General features: G+C 29.1%; 4 protein-coding genes across 4 annotated transcripts; 3 read left to right on the top strand and 1 right to left on the bottom strand.

Moving 5' to 3' along the window:
- Positions 1-325: 325 nt before the first annotated feature.
- OCT59_006569 (uncharacterized protein) lies at positions 326-914 on the top strand (the record flags this gene model as incomplete). The annotated part of the gene is made up of 5 exons (XM_066141337.1): positions 326-454; positions 553-582; positions 665-691; positions 756-830; positions 903-914. 5 exons carry the CDS (start codon positions 326-328, stop codon positions 912-914), a joined length of 273 nt encoding a protein of 90 aa, XP_065998134.1.
- A 212-nt stretch (positions 915-1,126) lies between these two features.
- OCT59_006570 (uncharacterized protein) lies at positions 1,127-2,041 on the top strand (the record flags this gene model as incomplete). The annotated part of the gene is made up of 5 exons (XM_066141338.1): positions 1,127-1,245; positions 1,319-1,452; positions 1,525-1,579; positions 1,945-1,961; positions 2,037-2,041. 5 exons carry the CDS (start codon positions 1,127-1,129, stop codon positions 2,039-2,041), a joined length of 330 nt encoding a protein of 109 aa, XP_065998135.1.
- Positions 2,042-7,075: 5,034 nt separating this feature from the next.
- OCT59_006571 (uncharacterized protein) lies at positions 7,076-15,657 on the top strand (the record flags this gene model as incomplete). Its single annotated transcript, XM_025330611.2, has 29 exons — positions 7,076-7,106; positions 7,328-7,930; positions 8,034-8,226; positions 8,291-8,467; positions 8,546-8,729; positions 8,807-8,879; positions 8,959-9,295; positions 9,362-9,420; positions 9,489-10,101; positions 10,174-10,214; positions 10,282-10,465; positions 10,539-10,758; positions 10,832-11,192; positions 11,278-12,281; positions 12,347-12,377; positions 12,460-12,534; positions 12,607-12,659; positions 12,725-12,808; positions 12,881-12,976; positions 13,039-13,230; positions 13,300-13,425; positions 13,508-14,409; positions 14,498-14,585; positions 14,672-14,806; positions 14,870-14,958; positions 15,043-15,082; positions 15,170-15,284; positions 15,345-15,416; positions 15,488-15,657. The coding sequence occupies 29 exons, from the start codon at positions 7,076-7,078 to the stop codon at positions 15,655-15,657; spliced, it is 6,348 nt and encodes a 2,115-aa protein (XP_025172461.2).
- Positions 15,658-17,004: 1,347 nt separating this feature from the next.
- Positions 17,005-17,504, bottom strand: OCT59_006572 (uncharacterized protein; the record flags this gene model as incomplete). Its single annotated transcript, XM_025327207.2, has 3 exons — positions 17,005-17,079; positions 17,153-17,281; positions 17,358-17,504. 3 exons carry the CDS (start codon positions 17,502-17,504, stop codon positions 17,005-17,007), a joined length of 351 nt encoding a protein of 116 aa, XP_025172462.2.
- Positions 17,505-20,791: the final 3,287 nt, after the last annotated feature.

A 20,791-nucleotide genomic window follows, 5' to 3' on the forward strand; every position in this document is an offset into this window, starting at 1 on the left:
TTAAGGAGGATATACGGCAAAAGGCAAAGATTAATTTCAGGTGTATTATATATGGATAGCACATGTCTAGGATAGGATTATATGCATCGTTAAGCGACTGTTCGTTGTTTTTGTTGCTACAATCTGAAGAGGTAATGTGGACTGAACCGGAAGATCAACTGTTCGTTTGTCCTTTTCTTCAAGCCTCTTATGAAACACTGGGACTGTTCGTTACCATGTGTTGGACTGTTCGTTCGTCACGGCCTTATATGCTCTTTAAAGCAATGAGGATTTGATTTTTGTTTATGTATTATTAGCAAATTAATCATTTCCTTCATGTTCCATGATGGAAGGCATGGAAATCCTCAGAAACAACAACAACGAACAGCTTGAGATTCGTCATCATACCAAACAGAAATTGGAATTGATTGAAAGTCAGAAGACTATTGAGCCCGCCGAAATCGAACGTATGAAGGTAGCTTTTTTTTGTTCTTTTAGACATGCAACATACGATTTTCTTACTATAATAGTACGTTATTTGTACTAAATAATTTGATATGTAATATGTTACAGGTCACTCAATTACGGAACAATACAGAATCAGTAACAAAGATCCATCAGCATGTTTGCTGATGGCTTTGTTGAACTTAGTAAAGAAAATACAAGAATACAAAACGCGTGTTAGAAGTTAGTGAAAGTAGCTCTAAAGCCTGTGAGTCTTTTTTTCGTATGATTTTTAAAGTATACAAAAATCAATAATCTTTCTTTTATGACAGGATGATGAAAACGCAGGTTATGAATCGGAGGAGTATGATTTAAATGCAGATTACGAAATTAGGAGCCTCACACGGGTATTTTGGCTTTTTTTTTCAACTTTATGTATAATATTTTAATATTTTACTCATTCATACTTAATCTCCTAGAACGGGATATAGTTCCGCAGTAAGCTGCCGAGCATCTTGGCTGAACACCAAAAAAAGATAAAATCCAGCAGAGAATTACATGAGTTAGTATGTCTTAATTGCATACTAGATCTCTCTGATGAGGAGGTGTATAAGTCTGTTAAAAAGTCTCTTAATAGAGATCAACTTAATCGAAAAAGTTATAACGAAGAAAAATTGGAAACCAACCTCCGAACTTGTACAACATGAGCAATTTACTGAGGGCGTGTGTACTCGAGCTATTGTGCGCAAGTCATATGTCTCCGGAAGATGATCCTTACTATCATGAAGCTCATTATATCGCCCAACAAATATTAACGCATTTGTAAGTATTTTTTTTTATATTAATGTTGTGTATTTTTCATCCTATTACTTATTTACTTATTTCCTATAAATAGTTCTGTTCGACTTGAAGTTCCAATGAGAGTCGAATATAAAGGCCACGAGTTAGAAAGAACTTTTGCCATCGACACCATAGTATATATCTTGAATCGATTATTTAGAATGCATCAAGACGAACTAGATGTTGCATGTAAATATCACTTTTATTAAAATTCGAAAGTTTTTAATTATTAATCATACTAATCATTACTGTTTAACTAAGGGCTGAACAAACTACTCCAGACACAAAAGACCACAAATTTGATGGATTATACAAGGTAATCGGAACAACCGGTAAAAGCCAGACCATAATTATAGTAGAATTTTCATATAGAAGAAAGGTACCACGTCCAAAAAAAAGACGGCGATCGGTTAAAATTATGTCGAAATTCAATGAGAATTCTAAATAAACTATTAAAACTGTACCAAAAGAACGTGCATGAGTTTATATAGTGCAATCGTTTAGTAAGTATCACAATCAGAAGCCAGTTATGATAAATTCTTATAGACGGGTTTATCGAAGTTAAGTTTTTAGTTCGTCCAATCGCATCAATATATTTACTTTAACGCTTTATGTGTACCAAAATACCCACCTCCTACCTCCTCCTTGAAGACTTTGAACAATTTGCTAACGATTTAAAAGGCCTATTGAACTAGCAGGTAAAGGATTGAAATTAGATATTTATAGATATCTTGTTAGATACTTATAATAACTACTTTTGTGTGATATTACAGGTTGATGTCTTGTCAACGGTTAGGGCAGTAAATAAAAGCAATAACTTGGAGATAAAACAAGCGTAGATAATATTCTCCATTTGGCTTCAGTGGACGATATACTATTAAAGAAAAAGAAGGAGGAAAACAAAAATCAACCTTCATATCCTAAATCTCCATGCCCCTCGAAATTATCACCGTTGCGATTAGAACTAGGTTCTTTTTTTTTTACATTATAGCTTAGATTTTTGCTCCGTGTAATTATTAATTTACTTTCAAATATTTTTTCTTATCTGCATGTTGATGCTATAATCAATTGTAAATACATACGTAATATATATACATCAATTTATTCTGCCTCTAAATAAATGTTTTCTCACTGAGTGTTACAAATGCAATGCGCGTGATTTGTAAGGCTATCGTCAGGTCATGTTTCTGTACTTACAACAGTTATTTAGAAAGGTTTAATTAACATTACTGTTCGATCAACCCAATGAGAACAAATTGTAACTACCTCTTCTTCGGAAACTGACACCGTGTTTTCTTTTCTTTCGGACTTTCGTTTCTCCTTTGATTATCATCTACCACTTTACCTTTTCTTTTTGATGTGGTATTCGATAGCGATGCTGATTTCGACAACGTTATATTTCTTGACGTTTAACTGATTAAAATAGCACGTGACCTAAATTGGTATAATTTATTTTTTTGCTCGTTTAGTAACCACAAATAGTAAATAGATAAACAGCACATGTTAAATTATCTTAATTGCTTATGATTTTCATTAATTTAAAAATTTGTGATAGAAGTTCAGTTAAAATTCCTTACGCGGCATTTTATGTGTAATACAGACTTAAAAAGATTGTAACAAATAAAATTATATAAATACCAAATGGGAATTACCTAAATGACAATTACGTGGAAGAATTTAATTAAGGCCTGTTTGGTGTTTTCCTGAGAGAAAAATTAGCCTGGAAATACAAGTACAGTACAAAGAGCAGAAAAGGACCAATAGCAGTTGATTAGAAATATGGAAAGGGGAGATATTTCATCTAAGGAAAAAACTAAATTTTTATGGGAATACATCAACGCGGAATTTATAAAATAATCAATATAAACTGAAGAGAGTGGCAGTAACAATAACAGAAGAAAGAGTATGAAATAGCTCTTTTGATAGATTTAGATGAAGAATTATTTACTTCAAAGAATAAGATACAGTAGAATGTGTTTCGACGGAATAGACTCAGATTTAGACAAGAAAACTTTTGTCGAGTATAAGTTATTTGTATCGTATAGTTATTTAAGAAAATAAAGAAAAAAGTATAGTTATTAAAGAAAATAAGAAAAAAATATTTCAGAAAATAATGAAGATAAGAAGATTCAGACTGAAGGGAAAAAGGGAGAATCTGATCATCATGGAAAATGATCCAGCAAAGGATCCAAAGGAAGAAACGAATTCTATCAAGAAGAACGATGAAAAAAAATGGAAAGAAAGTTATTGAAAAAGTTGAGAAAGATAAAGGACAAAAGATAAGAAAAGAAGAGGAGCTGAAGATTCAATCTCTGAAGTTACCTAACTTGATCATCGAGAGGAAAGAAGGGAACGATATAGTGATAAAACGGCATATCTCCAAAAATCAATGATATCTTAAAAACAACGCTGTTGGTGAATGAAACAAAGGAAGAAACAGAAAAAACATTGGAACACAGCAAGCTACAACTTACGCTAGAGGAAGTCGTCGATACTGTGAACAAGTATAGAAAAAGTTAAAAGAAGAGAAACCTAGACCATATGCATTGTCATCTATTAATAAAAGTACATCATGCGAAATTGTGAAAGTTATTAAAGAATACAGGGAAACAGATAAGCCGGAATGTCAGACTAACGTAGAAGTTGAACAAAACCGCAAATCATGTGTTAATAATGTGGGAAGTATTTACCGTCATCAGCTATTAATATGAATGAAGATGGGGAAGGAAAAAAAAGAAGGTCATGACAATGGGAATAAGAGAAACAATAGAGTCAACGTGTTTGGAGGACAGCATAGAGGATCAAGAGAAGAAGAATGACAAAGATAATTATCAATTGCTACTGTAGTCGAAATCATTTCTTTCGATCATCAGCCGTTTCGATCATGTGATTCGATTGGGTTTTAAAATCGTCAGTTGGAAAATGACACAGATGATCTAAAGTAGAACCTTATATGTAATAATATAGAAATTTCAAATTTATATAATTTAATAATCATGTAACATTATTTATTTTTTAATAACAATTTTAATCTAACTTTAACATTGAATCAACGTAGGTGCTCATCAAATAAAATCAAGTAATTTCTATTTAACTAACATGTTATCTGATGAATGTCATGTTCACCTATTATTACCTGTTATTATATTATATAATTTTTTTTTTTTGGTTTACAGTTTCCGATATGCGATGTTGAAAAACTCGTTTTTTTGCAATGCATTAAACCTTATTCGAAAACACATATGTAATCCTTGTAATCCCCCTAAAAAAATAAATAAATAAATAAATATAGATAAACGATCAAATTCAGAAAAAAAAAAATTTTTTTTTCTTAAATCATATGGTCTTTCGTCAGATTCACCTATAATTTTACCTATCTAATATTATTAAATGTAATGACAATCACAAATGTCACGGGGAACTGTGGACAATGATTTTCACGGCACAGCCGTGAAAATCATGATATTCCACAGTTACTATATCACGGTATCCGTACCATAAAGCCTTTTAGTATACTTATTTTGGCTAATAATGATATACTTTTTATTCCATCTTTTTAAATAAACACCACCCGCGAGAATATCAAGAAAAAAAATCACAAATTTTAACTAGGAACCGCGGGATAAAAATTCTCATGTCATATAGATATCATTATTTGAAAATTAGTTAAATGACAATTTCACTGGCTCACATAGCTTGATAAAAGTTAAATTTTATAGACTCTCCATTTCATTTTAATTTTTATATTCACTCCTTCCTTCCAAAACAAACTACTTTTAAATTTATCGATAAGTACAAAAACATTTTCCCAATGCATCACCCGAACTAGTTAATGAAGCCTTTCAAATTAGCAGTAAGTTGGTAAGACCTACTATTCTTGTCCGGGTAACTAATTTTGACTTTTTTGGCCTCCTAACCCAATTTACAGCCTGATGAAGCAAACCATACGTGTAAAGTACCCAGATGTGCGATATATTTCCTATGAGGAGATTAAGTCAAAGTTATTTGGTATTTCTCTAATTCCTTGAAATTGAAATTGAGACATATAATATCATGAAATTTAATTTGATCGAGATTCAAATTTTTATTAACAAGGCTTATAATGTTAAATACATTTTTTCATACATTTCGCCTAGATAATTGCATATAAATAATATAATTTACAAAATAGATATGAATGCTAATGCTTAACATAGCACATCGAAAATCTTACGTAAGTAGCAATTCGCCAATGAAGTAAAGAAATTTTTTATTATTTATATCGAATAATAAAGTATGGAACATCCGTCCGGGCGATAAAGCCATTAAGCCATTGAATGACTGCTCACTTGCATAATTCATGGTCAGATAATATAGTTGATTCATAAGTAAATTTTTCTTGGCGGGTTTGTCTTGGGATGACATTAAGTATATATGTACAGTTTAACTTCAATGTAACGAAACCCGGTTTCATATTATTTAAAAAAAATCTCGATATAACGTATACCGAACTTTTATTGATTTACCGTTTATAATAAAGCATATAAAAAAATTCTTAATATACAGAATGCTCGCCCTTGGAATTTTTTGATTTGTTATCATTTGTTTCATCCGGACCATATCTTCTGCCGTCATTACATGGAATCCGAGCTAATTCTACATCGGATCCAATGGGAACCTGGGGCGAAAATTAGCATAGCTCTGGTATTTGTGATAATTAAATCTTATTTCTGGCCAAAATTATTATTCTTAATCACGTGATATATTTATGTGCCGAACTTGCATATTATATGGGAATATAACTATAAATGATATATTACGCTTTTTTCAATCAATATTTCAATGAGTGTTTAAACTGAAGACGAATTTAGAGAGATTAACTATCGATAAACTGGTAATAACAAATCTCAAAACTGATCACTTCCAAAAACAGGGGTGGAGCTTGGGCTATAAATTCGAAAAAATGTATTCTCAAGTATATCAAGTATATCAGTTCCATTTTTTCCGTATTAATTTTGCATAAATTGTTGATCCATGTAGTGACAGGAAAAGATAAAGAAAATCACTTAAATGAGAACCACAACCATTTGTATAATGTGGGATTGTGTACGTGTAACCGAAACTTTTTTGTTTTTAAACTTTTATATTACTAGTCGGAAATACAGTAATTAGAAGAATCGAATAAATAGATTAAGGTTATTTAAATAATATTTTATTTTAAATTCGATGATTTGGATTACTTTAATTTTTATAAAACTATCTTAATCGCTGAAATTTACTTATTTTTAAAGTTTTGTTTAGACCATCTCTGATAATATTTTTCGTCATGTATTAAACTGCAGTTTTTTTTTTGGTAACTTCATTAGGTTAAGGTATAATATGATAAGAATTCTTTGTTATAATAAACTTAAATTTTTTCGCGCATGCTATTGCTTAGAATGTTCAGTTCATCTCATTCAAAAAGTTTGAATTATATATATTTCTAATGAGTACTAAATTATCGCCATTGTTCTGCATTTGCATATTATTTGTAATTGTACTTCACCATTACACCCATAATACCATAATAAAGGAGAATTGACGTAAAGTTAGTACTACAGAATTACTATTTTTTCAATATTAAAAATCGGATTGAATTGATATTTAATTAGCTATTTATAAACTTCTATCATACGTAATTTCATGTGCTTCCTTACTAAATATATTATTTAGCAATTGTTATACAGAATGCCTTTAACGAAAACAATTAAGAGTAGGATCAACAGTTAATGCATTTACATAAATAATGGTTCTTGTTCTGAACGCTATTTATCTTTCTTTTTCAAAACATATTATGCAAGACTATCAAGACTATTCCGACGATGGTAAAAAAAATATATAATATTTAATAATTTCATATAATGTATATACAGCATAAAAATTGTAAACTCGCTCTGTCAAATACGCTTTAAGGAAAAAACTTTATTAAAATACATGAGTAACGAAAGTGGATAAATTTTTAACGAGAAAAAAGATAGAATCACGTGATAAATTACACGTGATAATGAGGATATTCTAATTTACACTTGTACACCATTTTTTTTAGAGGATTCGATGATCGGTTCTGGTGTTTTTGTCTCCAATAATAATTCGGCGCTGAATTCGGTAAACCTAGAGGATGACGACTCTAATTCGGATGATTCAGATGAAAGCGAGACTTACGATCAGAGAATTGAGGCTGATCCTCCTTCTTCCCCACCTGATGATTCAGATTTACTACAGCAAAATTTGAGTCAAATCGTGGATCCTTATCCCAATAATAATCCTTATTCAAACGATAATTTATATGATCCACAAAATTATGAATACGATTACAAATCTCAAGCTAGTGAATCATTATCCGAAGAATATCAAGCGACAAGTGAGCTCGTAAATCCGACTCCAATTAATTACGGAGAATTACTAAATGATTATCAACCCAATAATGGTTCTGAGAAAAACAACCAAAATTTAATTAATAACAGTTCGAAAATAAGAGCCAGAAAAGATAATAAGAGGACTGAGCCAAAGAATTATCTCCGTGAAGCCATCAGAAGTCACAAAAATAATTCAATCGATTCGAATGAATTTGGCAAAGATTTGGCCGAATGCATTCCCGGATTATATCGTTTGTTAGACTTAAGTAAAGTTGATGGTTCAAGTAGTTCTGGTATATTGATTTGCATTTATTTGTAAAATTAAAAATATTTGAAGTTTAAATGTTAGGATAATCAAACATTTCTCATTATGTATTTCACTATTTTTTTTTTTAGTGGACAGGATGACTATTTCCAAGGATTCTTTAAAAAAGCTATGCAACAATATAATTCCATCAAGTTTCAAGTCTATTTCTGAAATTGATTATGAAAAGTTGAATTCAATCTCATTTCGTCTTATTGGATGTTACGGAAATCATTTTCTCATAGCAAAATTCTTATTGAATAAGAAAATTATCGATCAGAAAATGTATGTAATATGAAAATATTATACTTAAATAATTTATTTATATATATTTTATTACATTATTTAGATACGACTTGCTTATAACTTCAGACAATAAAAATAAATCTTCTTTACGTCCGGGAATTTACTTATTAGTTGTGGATCAAGGTTTTGATTTAGGCTTAGTTATTCATTGGTCTGAACCTGGATGCTATGAGGAAAATGCTTCTTTACAACATAAGAATAATATGATTTATCTTCATAGGTATTATATGAGTTATTAATATAATTTTTTTTTCAAAATCGCGTAAAAGTTTTAAATCTATTTAATCGAATAATATAGATGTTTGACAAAACTTACCGATTGTCAGCTTTGCTTTATGAGCGATAAAGACTTGGATAGTTTTGATTGGAACTTAAACAGTCTCGACCTCAATTCAGACCACGAAAATGGATCATGTTATGAATTTGAAGTCAAAAGTAGTCAGGAAGAGAAAGACGACTTCGAAATCAATCTTGGTTTTAAGGTTACTGTTTAGGTTAATTAAATTAAAATATACACTTTATTATTTTATTTTCCTTAACTTAAATTTCAATTTTAAAGATGGATTTACCTAATGAAATCAGAACTGAAATAAAAAACACCATTCAATATGACGTACCGTTATATCCGATTGGTAACTTAATTATTAAATTGTATTTATATATTATGTCAAGATATCAAGAGATTAACAAAAAGGACTTTTTATAAATCAGTTGTTGAATCGGCTACAAACATATCTTTCATTACTAGAAAGATGGCGATTTCATCGGATATTGAATCTTTGTCTTGTTCAACATTCACATTTTCAACCGAACTTCGTAATCGACTTCAAGGACGTAGTTTATCTATTAACCGTGAATCCATGAACATGAAACAATTAGAAATATTAATTAATAATGGATTTGAAGCGGAAAAAGAACTTTTAAACCCATTTCATGACGCATTAAATGCGTTAAAATTACGGGAAAAAAAGGAGATCGATCAATTAAAACATACAATTAAAGAAGATGCGGAAATTATTACTCGAATAGGGTGGAAGAAATCTTATAGGTATTACACTAAAGTTATACACAAATTATGTTAATATGTGATAAAAAAATAATTTTTTTTCTTTAGTATATTTGAGACATACGTTGATAATGACAACGCAGCAAATAATAATATTAGCGAAGAAGGTAAATTCTCAATAATTGATTATTACGGTCATTAAAATTGAATTAAAATATAATATTCTTCATTTCAGAAATTAATAGAATTCAATCAAAATATCCCGAGGTCAAAGATATGATAAAAGAAATTAAAATTGATTCCTCTGCTTGGATTAAATTGAAACAAAGATATGCATTATCATATATTGTCGTAAGAAATGTTTATAAATTATTAGATAAACCTGGAAAAATTTCAGATGAAAAAAATATCGATAATGCACTTCAAGAACTGTATTGTATGTTCGTTGACAAAGAGACTGATACGCATAAATTAGTTGAAAAATATGTGAAGCGATCACAGCAGGCACTCACTGGTGCGAACACTACATTCAATAGAATTGAACAACAAGCCAAAATATTTACTCAGACTAAAAATGATTCTGATTTTGTTCAAGAATACCTAACCAAACCATTTTTTGGAAAAAAAAATAATTTCAACCAAAAGGTATTAGAAGTTTTCTTAAACGAATACCAAAATTGGAAAAAAGAAAGCTTTCCAAATACTGTTGAAGAAATGGTTCCAGAATTTTCTTTTAACAAAGAGGAAATGGAGAAAATAAGGGAAAAATTTTCTCAAGAGAAAAAAGATATTGAGAATCGTGAATTTGAAAAAATACGTAGTAAGTTAGAAAAAAATTATAACAATGGGTAAGTTATATAATTATATATAAATTGTTATTATTTTTAAATTTTATTTAAAAATTATAATTTTGTTTTTAGACCTCTACGTGTAAATGTATTAGAAATAATAAATGAAGCAGGTAATTATTAATTATAATTAAGTTATTATTCAATCATTAATAACCTAAATATTTTTGTTAACAACAGATGAAGATAACGTTCGTCTAACTTATAAGTTAGAAACAAATCAATTACAAATAACTATTTATGAAACATTATTAAAAGAATCAGACATCTTGAAAATTCAAGATGATGAGTTTTATATTTCAAGTCCTATTTTGTCTCCTTCTGGTGTTGATTTTCTGATCAATCCTATAGTTTATGATTTCAGGTAATAATCAATAAAATTTATGTTTTTTTTTTTTGATAAATATTTAATACATATATAATTTCCAAATCAACAGAAAAATATCTCAAATCGGTATTTGTAAATTCCTTCTTGTGCTTTACAATAAAAAAAAGCAACAAATTGAAATATACTTTGATACCGCTCAAAAGTTAGCACAAGGATTTAAAGAATCTTCAATTAAACCGTTTAAAATATGGAAGTCCGATAAAAATTTTCTTATGGCAATTAATGAGCCTAAAGAATTAATTGCTATATTTGACACAAGAAATGTAGTGGTAAGTATTTAGAAGCTAAGATTTATAAAAATTTAGTTCAAACAAACTAATTACAATTTGCATTTTTAATTAGCTAAGTGTGTTTGCTTTTATTGATGATAAAACGAATTTATATGCACGAGATCCAGAAATACCGTTATTACAACGTTATAGTGGTACCACTCCGAACATTCAGCATTTCTTGTTCATTAAAGATACTGAAGAAATTTGTTTCGTTGAGAAAGGTGGACAAGCACGGATTTTCAACCTTGTAAATAAAAAATTTCGACCAACAGTTTGTAATCTTCCACCAAATACATCAAATGTTTTAAGTTCTCCGGACGGCTCCTGCATTGTAGCTTTCGCAAAAAAAACTACAATTGATGATGATCGGGAAATATGCCGAGCATATGTTTATTTTTGTACAAATTTTGGAAATTCCTCTATTAATAAAGGTCTTGTGATTTTATTTAAATTTATTTTACTAAATAAAAAGTGATGAACTATTAAAATTAATATGTTATTTTCTTTTTTTTATAGTCGTCAAATTGCCCCCAACTATTCAATCATTAGAATTCCTACAATTTATTTGTGTAAACAAGCAACAAACTCATTTAATGTCATTTAATTTAAAAAAAGGATGTTTAGTTTCGGCAATTGTTAAGATCACTCTCGAAAAAACTCAATATAGATTTCAAGAACGAATGCAAAGAGTAGTACGGGTAAAATTAGCAAATCCTTTTTACAATTATGCTTTAATTGAAGGAAAATATACCCAATTTGAGAAATATATTCAAAATGGTCAAAAAATTGAGATAATGGGAGAAAAATTCAATATAATCAAAGTAATTTCTGACACCGAATTAAAAGTTGCTGGGAATTTTAAGTCGACAAGTCGGTTTGATGGATGGATGGAATTTCAAATTGAACCTATTGAACCAAAAACGAAACTTAATAATCTTATCGATGTTTATAAATTGATGTTTGAAAAATACCCCATTGAAAATTGGATTGATTCTGAACAAAACAATCCTCTTAATCTAAAAATAGTTCTTGATATTGATGATGATGATATCGAAGAATACGGCGAGAAATTTGAATATTATATATACGAGAATTTAAGATATTCTACAAAAAAACTTGCGACAATATTAAAGAAATTTTCCGTATCATTTACTAAGTTCCAAGAACTTGTTGAAAATGTGAAATTTTTGAAAATATGTTCGTCAGATCATTCACCAGAATATAAATTAGATGAATGGATGATTAAACTTTGTTGTTTAATCCCTATAAAGATTGCAGTGACAAGAAATAATTTGTTTCAACCTCTTAATGATGAAATGAATGAAGTCGATTGGGTTGAATCTGATAATGGATATGGTCATTATGTAAATAGTATAGCAAAGAATATATCTTTTGGATTGTACGAAGGAATTTTAAAGCATTTTAGCGATAAAAAAGTAAAAGTTATTTCTAGTGTTGGTGAACAATCATGTGAAAAACTAAATCATCTTGTCGGAACTTCATTTAACGAGTCAGCAATGGTAAAACTTTACAATTGATTTTTATTCTTATCTGGTTAATAATTAAAATTAATTTTAATTTACAGCGTTGTACTGAAGGTGTATGGATGTCATTAGGTAAAAAATTATTCGCATTATTCAATTTTCTTTGCATTTTTTTATCTTAAATGTAAAATGGCTATTTTTTAATTATTTATAGTGAATACGAAGGAGTATATTTATGTCACACTTAACTTTGAAAATTTTAAACATCAGGAGATAAGTCCACAAGAAGGTAAATTTATACTTTTTTTTAAAAAAAAAAACTAATAAAATATCTAAATCTAAATCAAAAAGTTTTTTTTAGATTTACTTTTAACGATGTTTAATACAGCCGTATCAAATCTTATTCTCTTTAAGGTTAATAATTTACTTATTTCTTTTTTTTATATATATATTTTACTAAATATTAACTTTCGAAATAGAATCAATCAAGAGATATGTTGTCAATGGCTAAAAAATTTCAAGATGGTGCAAGATTATTTGAGACAGATTCAGAAATCCTTCAGGTACTTTCATTTTACAATTTTCGTATAAAATCGGTCAAATATACCATTGAAAAAGAAACTTTATACTTTTAGGCAAAACTTTGTATTATTTTAAAAGATGTTTCTAAAGCCGACGAGGAAGTTATTGTTAAAGAATTTAGATCAAAAATATCTCAATTAGTTTCGGAGGTAATAATATTTATTTTCGAAGATTTTATTTTTTGCACCTATTGATTTGTTAATATTTTTAGGAAGGAAAAGACAACTTTATTTCAAGAATGTACAAAGGAAGAATAGACATCGTTTCTTGGCCAAAGTTTGATGATGCTGGATGGTCTAAGACCTTATCCAATATTAGTAAAAAGTTAGTTAGACAAGAAGCCATACATGAGGATGCTAATAATTTCTTACAAAATATAAAAATAATCATGGCTAAGTTAAAGGTATTATATTTATTTATGACGTAAAATTATTAAAAAAATCAAGTTGATTTTTTATTTTTTAATTTTTAGATATGTGACTGGACTTCATTAGAAAAAACGTTCATACAAATTCGTGTTGCAACATTAACAAGGTTACTTCCAACCGCTGTTTCCTATGGTTTAGAGCAGGAAGATCCTATTATTGAACACCTTGTGGTAAAATACTTTTTACTTATATATACGAAACATTTAAACTTGATGAAATTCTCAATATATTTTATTTTATTATTTTAATAAGAATCGTGATTCTGGAGAACCAATTGATGATCAAATAGTCATCTTATCTGATATTTTAAGTGGCTACGAAGGATCTACCAAAATATTACCAGATTCTGAGATCCAACTATACGACGAACATGAGTCTTTTGAACGACTTTCTAAAGATTTAAGAAAGTATTTTGAATACATTGTACAATCACGAAAAGAATCATCGAACGATAAAGAATGGTTTGCTAACTTTGATAAATTCTTTAAATATATTATTGAACGTCGTACTTCACGTGTTCAAAATTGGTATATGCAAAATATTGCTAAATTTCCACAAGATAATAGTGATGTTGTTAATGGAAAGTATGCGATGGAGCAAGAATTAAGCAAGCTCACACTCCTATGGACCTTGTGTGGATTAATATGTCATCAATGTGGTTTGAAATGTGTCAAAAATCGGGATCACCAAGAAGATCATGACTGTTTAACCGATCACAAATGTCATTTTTTTTGTCACTTTACTGAAGCCCATAACGACAATTTAATCCCGAAATGCAGTCACAAAGCTGATCACGAAGGAAAACATGCTTGTGATAAAATAAGCCATTTATGTGGTAAACCATGTAGTCTTAATGACAAGCGTAATTGTCAAAAAGTTTGTTCAAAGGAAATTGGACATGATGACAGGGAACATTTATGTCAATCAACAATTCATTATTGTGGAGAAGATTGTTCATTGTCGACATATACTGAGAAAGGAGATTATAATTGCCCAAATAAATGTGTTAAACCAAGTGAAGAGCCTCATGAATCACACAGTTGCGAAAATAAGACTTGCCCAATTCAATGTCCAATTCCGAATTGCCAGAAAAAATGTAAAAGTAACAAACATTTTCATTCCTATGATGATTTAGAAGTTAGTCATTTTTGCGGGTACGTATTATGATGACTTTCTGGTTTTTTTTGTATATATGTATATATCGATATATTTTTATTTTAATCTATTATATACTTTAATAAGAAATGAACATCCGTGCCAAGAAAATTGCGAGGAAGATGGTATATGTAACATAGTAACTGAACCAAAGCGACAAATAGCATTTACAAAAGTACATATAAAAGTTTTGTTTTAAATTGATTCGATAAAAGTATATATGTATATTAACTTTGAATATAATTTATAAATTATTAATAGTGCATTCAGAAGGAAGAAAAATTAAGATGCAATAAAAAAATTCCTCCATATGAATTTGAACATACAGGAAAACACACGCATCAAGATAACGGGTTTCATTATTGCGATAAGAAATGTCCATTCTGTGAATATTACGTATGTATTTAACAAAATCTTATTATTTAATTTTATTATTATTTATTTTAAACTTTTTTTTAGTGTACATTACCTTATGGTCATACACAAAGTCATGACACGAAACATGGAAATATGATCATTGATGATGATAATGAGTTTGAATATACGAGGTATAATATTAGAAGAAAAATTATGAACATACTGAATATGTTATTCTTTTATTAAAATAAAATATAAATGTATTTAATCACTAGACGTAAATTGAAAGATCAACGATTTATTCTTTGCAATTTGGTAAAGTATTATATAAAAAAGAAAATTTTTTATGTTCTTATTAAACATTTGATTATGTTATGACAATAATTCTTTTCTTTATATTAGCGTTGTAAAGATTTAGGCAGACATCGCCATACTGATTATTGTAGGAATGAAGAAAGTAAAAATGAAGAAAGTTGTCAATCAGGAAATCAAAGACATGATATAAAACACGTTGATGGTAAATTATAAAATCTCTTCCTTTCCTTTTAAACGAAATTCATTATTTAATAATAATTAGAGCAAATTAACCTTGATAAACCGAAAGATTTCATCTCTCACAAAGCTTTATGGGAACGAACAGGCTTCAAAGGTAAACGTTAAATTATTTAGTTTATGTACTATGCTTGTATTTAATATAATTAATGTATTATTTAAAATTAGATCCTTATTCTGTTCAAGAACGAGAAGAGTTTACAAAGTGCTTCTATGTATGCTCCAATGAAATGCATCAAGGAGCAAATAATCCATCATATTGTGAATTGCCACTTTTTCACGCTCCTCTTGATCAAAATGACGACGGACATCGGTTTAATTGTGAACATCCAGAATAATTAAATAGTTTATTCGAATTTTGTCACGTAATATTTTTATAGATAGTTGATGATTACATGATTACATGCAGTATATAGTATATATTCTTTTTCTTTTCTTTTTTCTCTTTATCAGTGGACGATTGTTCTAGTGTCTATATATAAGTTCATAAAAATAGGCATTAAAGAATTATTTAATTTTCTAATAAAGACGTTGGAATTAGTGAAGAATTAATAGCTCACCATTATATTTTGAAGTTATTAAGACGTCCACGTTTAATTGATTCAGACAACATACCTAAGTTAAAAGAGATAACATTAAAAGATATTCATAAAAAATAATGATGTGTATTTATTTTAGGCGTGATGTGGAAATCAGAATGTAGGAGTAAGAAAATGTTGAAAATGTTAATAGAAGATGGTTTGAAGAGGTATAAAAGGAAATGCGCATATATCTGAAAAAATTTCCAGCAACACGATACATCGGTTCTTTCTAACGAGCTCAATAACATTTAGGCTCGAAAATAATGCGACACCTGAAGTAAGAAAAAAAGTATACGTACAACTGACTAGTCAAATACGGTCAATCGTACGCCACTAAAAATTACGTAACATTAATTCACCAAAACCGCATTAATCATTTTTTTTTATTAATTTTTGTCGAATTATCTATATTATTTGCTGTACTACGTCCAAAAGTTTATGCAAGAGTCTATCAAGAGTCTATAATCTGAAAGTTATATAAAATATATATTTATACTACAACATATATATTCAACTAGAAAATGTATACCACAAAAATACACAAGTATTTTAATCAAAAGTATACATTGTTTCAATAAAATCAACACAGGTTTGCCCTAAATTTTACAATTTCCCCAGTTTGGAATTTAGGCAAATTGAAAAGAAACTGGTGCCCCAGCTTGACCGTTATACTTTTGGCTTTAATCACTTTTCATACGAGTAAATTATCTAATGGACGGTAAAACCGTCGAGAAATCCAATAATTGAGTACTATTCATAAAACAAGCGGTAAAACAAATAAATAATTAATTTTGTTCTTAAATAAAATGTATATTTTATAAGTTAGGTCATACAAAAAATGAGGATTAACATTCTAGTAGTTGGCGTTAGGTATATAGTATAGCCAGCACTTTTAATTGTGAAATATAGTAACGTTGACAACGCCTTTCGTAGAACATCTTACATGCTGTTTGAACAGATTTGTTGAAACATGATATTAATTATTATTAATAATTTTCTTTTTTCTGGAGGAAACTTTATTTCTCCTTTCATGTTTGTAGGTATTAATTTATTTCTTCGGATATCTCCGAGTTTGAAAGGCATTGGTTCTATGGTAATATATTTTTAAAACTTGTCGATGCTTGTCATAAATGAGATTTTCTTCAATAGATAGGTACGAGCTTCCAAATAATGGTATGACTAAACATTTAAGATTTAAGAGTAAATGTAGTTTAGTGTTACGGGTACAGTGCGCAACATGTCTTTTACAAACCTTTTCTGTCTTAATGATATCGAATAAAGTGTCACCTTCGAATTTTTTTACTTCGAATTTATATCCCGAAACTTTCGTTTCAAGTCTTCCCAATTTCTCCAAACCACAAGTACATTCCTTCATTGAATTCTGATGACAGATCGATTATTGTATGTATATAAATGGATAAGATATAAATGGTAAACATCTTCACAAATATAATTACGTTATGACGTTGAGAATCTTTCCATCTATTTTCTTTGATTGGTTCAATTTTTTGTAAAATGTCACTGACATATGTGTTAGTCCATTCATCAAATGTAACATTATTAAAATTGAGAACCTTTTTCTTCTTAATCTGAATAATAAACATTTCTTAAAGTTCTGTATTCAAAAAAATGTATTAATTACAACCATAAAGTTGGTGATAAAGTTTAAGATATCGGACCTCAGCTGGTTTCAGGTTCATATCATATTCTTCTTGTTCCACATCTTTATCTGAGAGACTTTTTCCCCTTTTATGATCAATAGTGGTGAGTTCTTAGCGATATCCTTATGGAATTCCGCCACTGTAGCGGTATGTTCTTGCAAATTTTTTGACTGTATCAGAAAACAAGGGTTAGTGAATTTCAAAAAACATAAATAATTAATAAAAACGGTACCTTGATCTTAGCTAGTCGTATAGTCTCTTTGCTTTTTATTTGTGCCAGTTAAAGAGTTTATTTTCTTCAGATTCTTACAAAATTTCACAGCAATTCAAATTATAAAAATTATTCCATACATATGAGAAATATTATTTACGCATGGGATCTGTAGCGAACTAACAGTTCAACACCGCAGACACTAACAGTCCCGAATTGTGCTACAGCAGAAAGCTAAAGACATTCTTAAACTACAGCGAACTATCAGTTCAACTTTCAGACGATTAACAGTCCCGTAATGTGCTAATAGTTTACTTCCTCTAGTTTCGTGAACATATAATCGGCCTTCATTATTTTTTGTTGTCAATACTGAGGCTGAGCAGGCTGTGCATATTTGTCAGTGACTTTATTATAAGACATGAAAAAAATGCGAAACTATTATTTTTGTGCTATGAAAAAATGATTGTTTACATAAGATTACATGATTTTTTTTTAGTAAAAAATAACTTTTAGTTAGGAGTATTTAGATGAATTAAAACATTCAGTCTTAATATTCTTTATCCTAATACATAAAATGAATTTACTTTCACGCAATTTGATTTTTTTTTGATGCGTTACTAGTTTTTTATTAAATGGATTTATGTCGAAGAAAGGTACTTTCTTTAACGCCAGAGTTAGAATTAAAACATATAAGATTCACTATTCAACTGGAGGAAGATAATGGTGAAAGTAGTTCTAGAAATCAAGTGATTCAACAGAATGTCATTAAAATTACAAGTATATTCAATGAGTTAGAGCAATATCAACATAATGAAAGTTATAATAAATTTTATTTCACTAGGCATCATAAAAAGGAGCAGCTCTCACATGAAAAACTTGAGCAACTGGTAAAATCATTAGAATTGTCTATTGAACAGCCTTGGGCAAGTGATGATAAATGGATGGATTTTATTATTCAAGTATTGAAAATATTAAAAAAGTATATCATTTATTTACGAGAGGTTAATCAAAAAATGAATACAATACATAATAGTGATGTCTCAATAGAAGCATCTAATAGCTTCATTCCAAATATGGAGAACTCTCGGATTTTTTATTTGAAAAAGATTTTTTGATCCTGATAAATATATGTCACATGAGGTAATACATTACATCAAAAATTTGCAACTTAATGTTCAAGAAGTGACCATCGATCAGAAACAGAAAATGCGCGTGTAATAGCAGCAATTAATGAAAATTAACCAAAATATTAGACACATCAGATGCGCAAAAATGCTTTAAAAAAAGTGAGTTTTTTTATACAATGCATCACTAGTACTAGAATTAAATTTTATAATAGGCGAAACTAATGCAATTTCCTTCAGGTATTCTATTTATAAAAGGTTACACCAGCTGTACTTCGAACTTTATATTTTGACTTAACTGGTGATGCCTCTGCAATAAATAATGAAATTAGCAAAGAAATTGAAGAACGTTTACATATAATGATTCAACTTGAGGATCCATCAATTCTGCGCTCTAATAATGGATTTAAAGGAAAAAAGTTTGATGTTTTCTGGGATGAAATAGGAGCATATTTTAACGAAGTAGATATTTAAACTAAGTAAAATGTATTCTATTTAGATTTTTATTTAAATAAGCAAGTAAATATTTTTTATTTGCCTGTAGAATACACCTGCAGTTGATGATTGAAAGCAACAAGAAATTTTGTATATATGATCTTCGTGAAATTATTATGATGTACCATTACCATGCAGCATCAATAATCCATCTATTGAATGGATTCGCCTCCAATTTTGGCCAACTAATCCTGCTTCTACTCGAACAATGCGTTATACTAGTCAGTTCAATATTAAATATCAAATTCAAGCTAGACAATTACGTAAAGATCATCCAGATGCACACTATGATAAGCATAAAGTTCCAATCGGAGAATGTCTTTACTATATTGTCCCTTACTTCTTCAGTTATTTTTTTATTGATGTCCAACAAGGATTCTTTTTACCATGGAAATGTCTTTGTTTCATATAAAGATACTGTTTTTCAACCTAGCAATGCAATTAGACATGCAACTGGATTTTTCAATGCAATTCAAACACATTATATTTCAACTATGCCGCCTATTCTATAACTTTATGCTGACGGTGGTCCTGCATCGAACTACATTTGGTTCAGTTCAAATTTCTCTATTTGTTTATTTCTTCATGGTGATTTTGATATGCTTATTGCATTACGTACTGCGCCAGGGTGAAAATCCCGAAATCCAAAATCCCGACAGGCAGGTCAAAATCTTACGGAGCGACCTTCGGGCAGCATTAAAGCTTAATGTGGGACAATTTTTCGGATCTTGTACCTGTCGGGATTTTGAATGTCGGGACTTTGGATTTCGGGATTTTGAGTTTCGGGATAATTTGGAGTTTTATCCATATTATTAACTAAATATTCTACAGAAATCATGAGTTAGACATTTGTTCTATTATCAAAAATAATTTTAAATATATTTTTTCATGTTAGAAGAATATGATATTCCATTAGGTTTAACTTTTTCCTATAAATTCAACGAGAAATGAGAGATTAATTACAAATACGGTTAAATTTTTTTCTTTTATAAAAAACATACCGATTGTACTTTATTAGACATTGGTTCGCAATTTCGACTTTTGGACAGAGAATTTTATAAAATCTTGGATATACAAAAAAAAACTTTTTCTATAATATAGAGGTTCCAACTAAAAATTGATCGTTCATTAACGAAAAATAATAAAAGATGTGAAAGATGATAACCAAGGTGTACGTGATCGATAAAGTGCATAATACGAGATTAAAATCTTCATATGGACACGTGGAAAACTTTTACTAAACTCTTTTTTCAATTATTTTTCCTTCTTGCAAAGATCCCATACTCCTATATAGAAATTTGTAAGTTTACTTAAAGAATTTATTTTATATCATTAATAGAGGCTAGTGTTCTAAATCTGTCTGTGTAATCGTTAAAACTATCAGTGCGCTACAATAACTT

This window comes from Rhizophagus irregularis, chromosome 14 (genome assembly GCF_026210795.1).
Source record: "Rhizophagus irregularis chromosome 14, complete sequence".
Classification (NCBI taxonomy): domain Eukaryota; kingdom Fungi; phylum Glomeromycota; class Glomeromycetes; order Glomerales; family Glomeraceae; genus Rhizophagus; species Rhizophagus irregularis.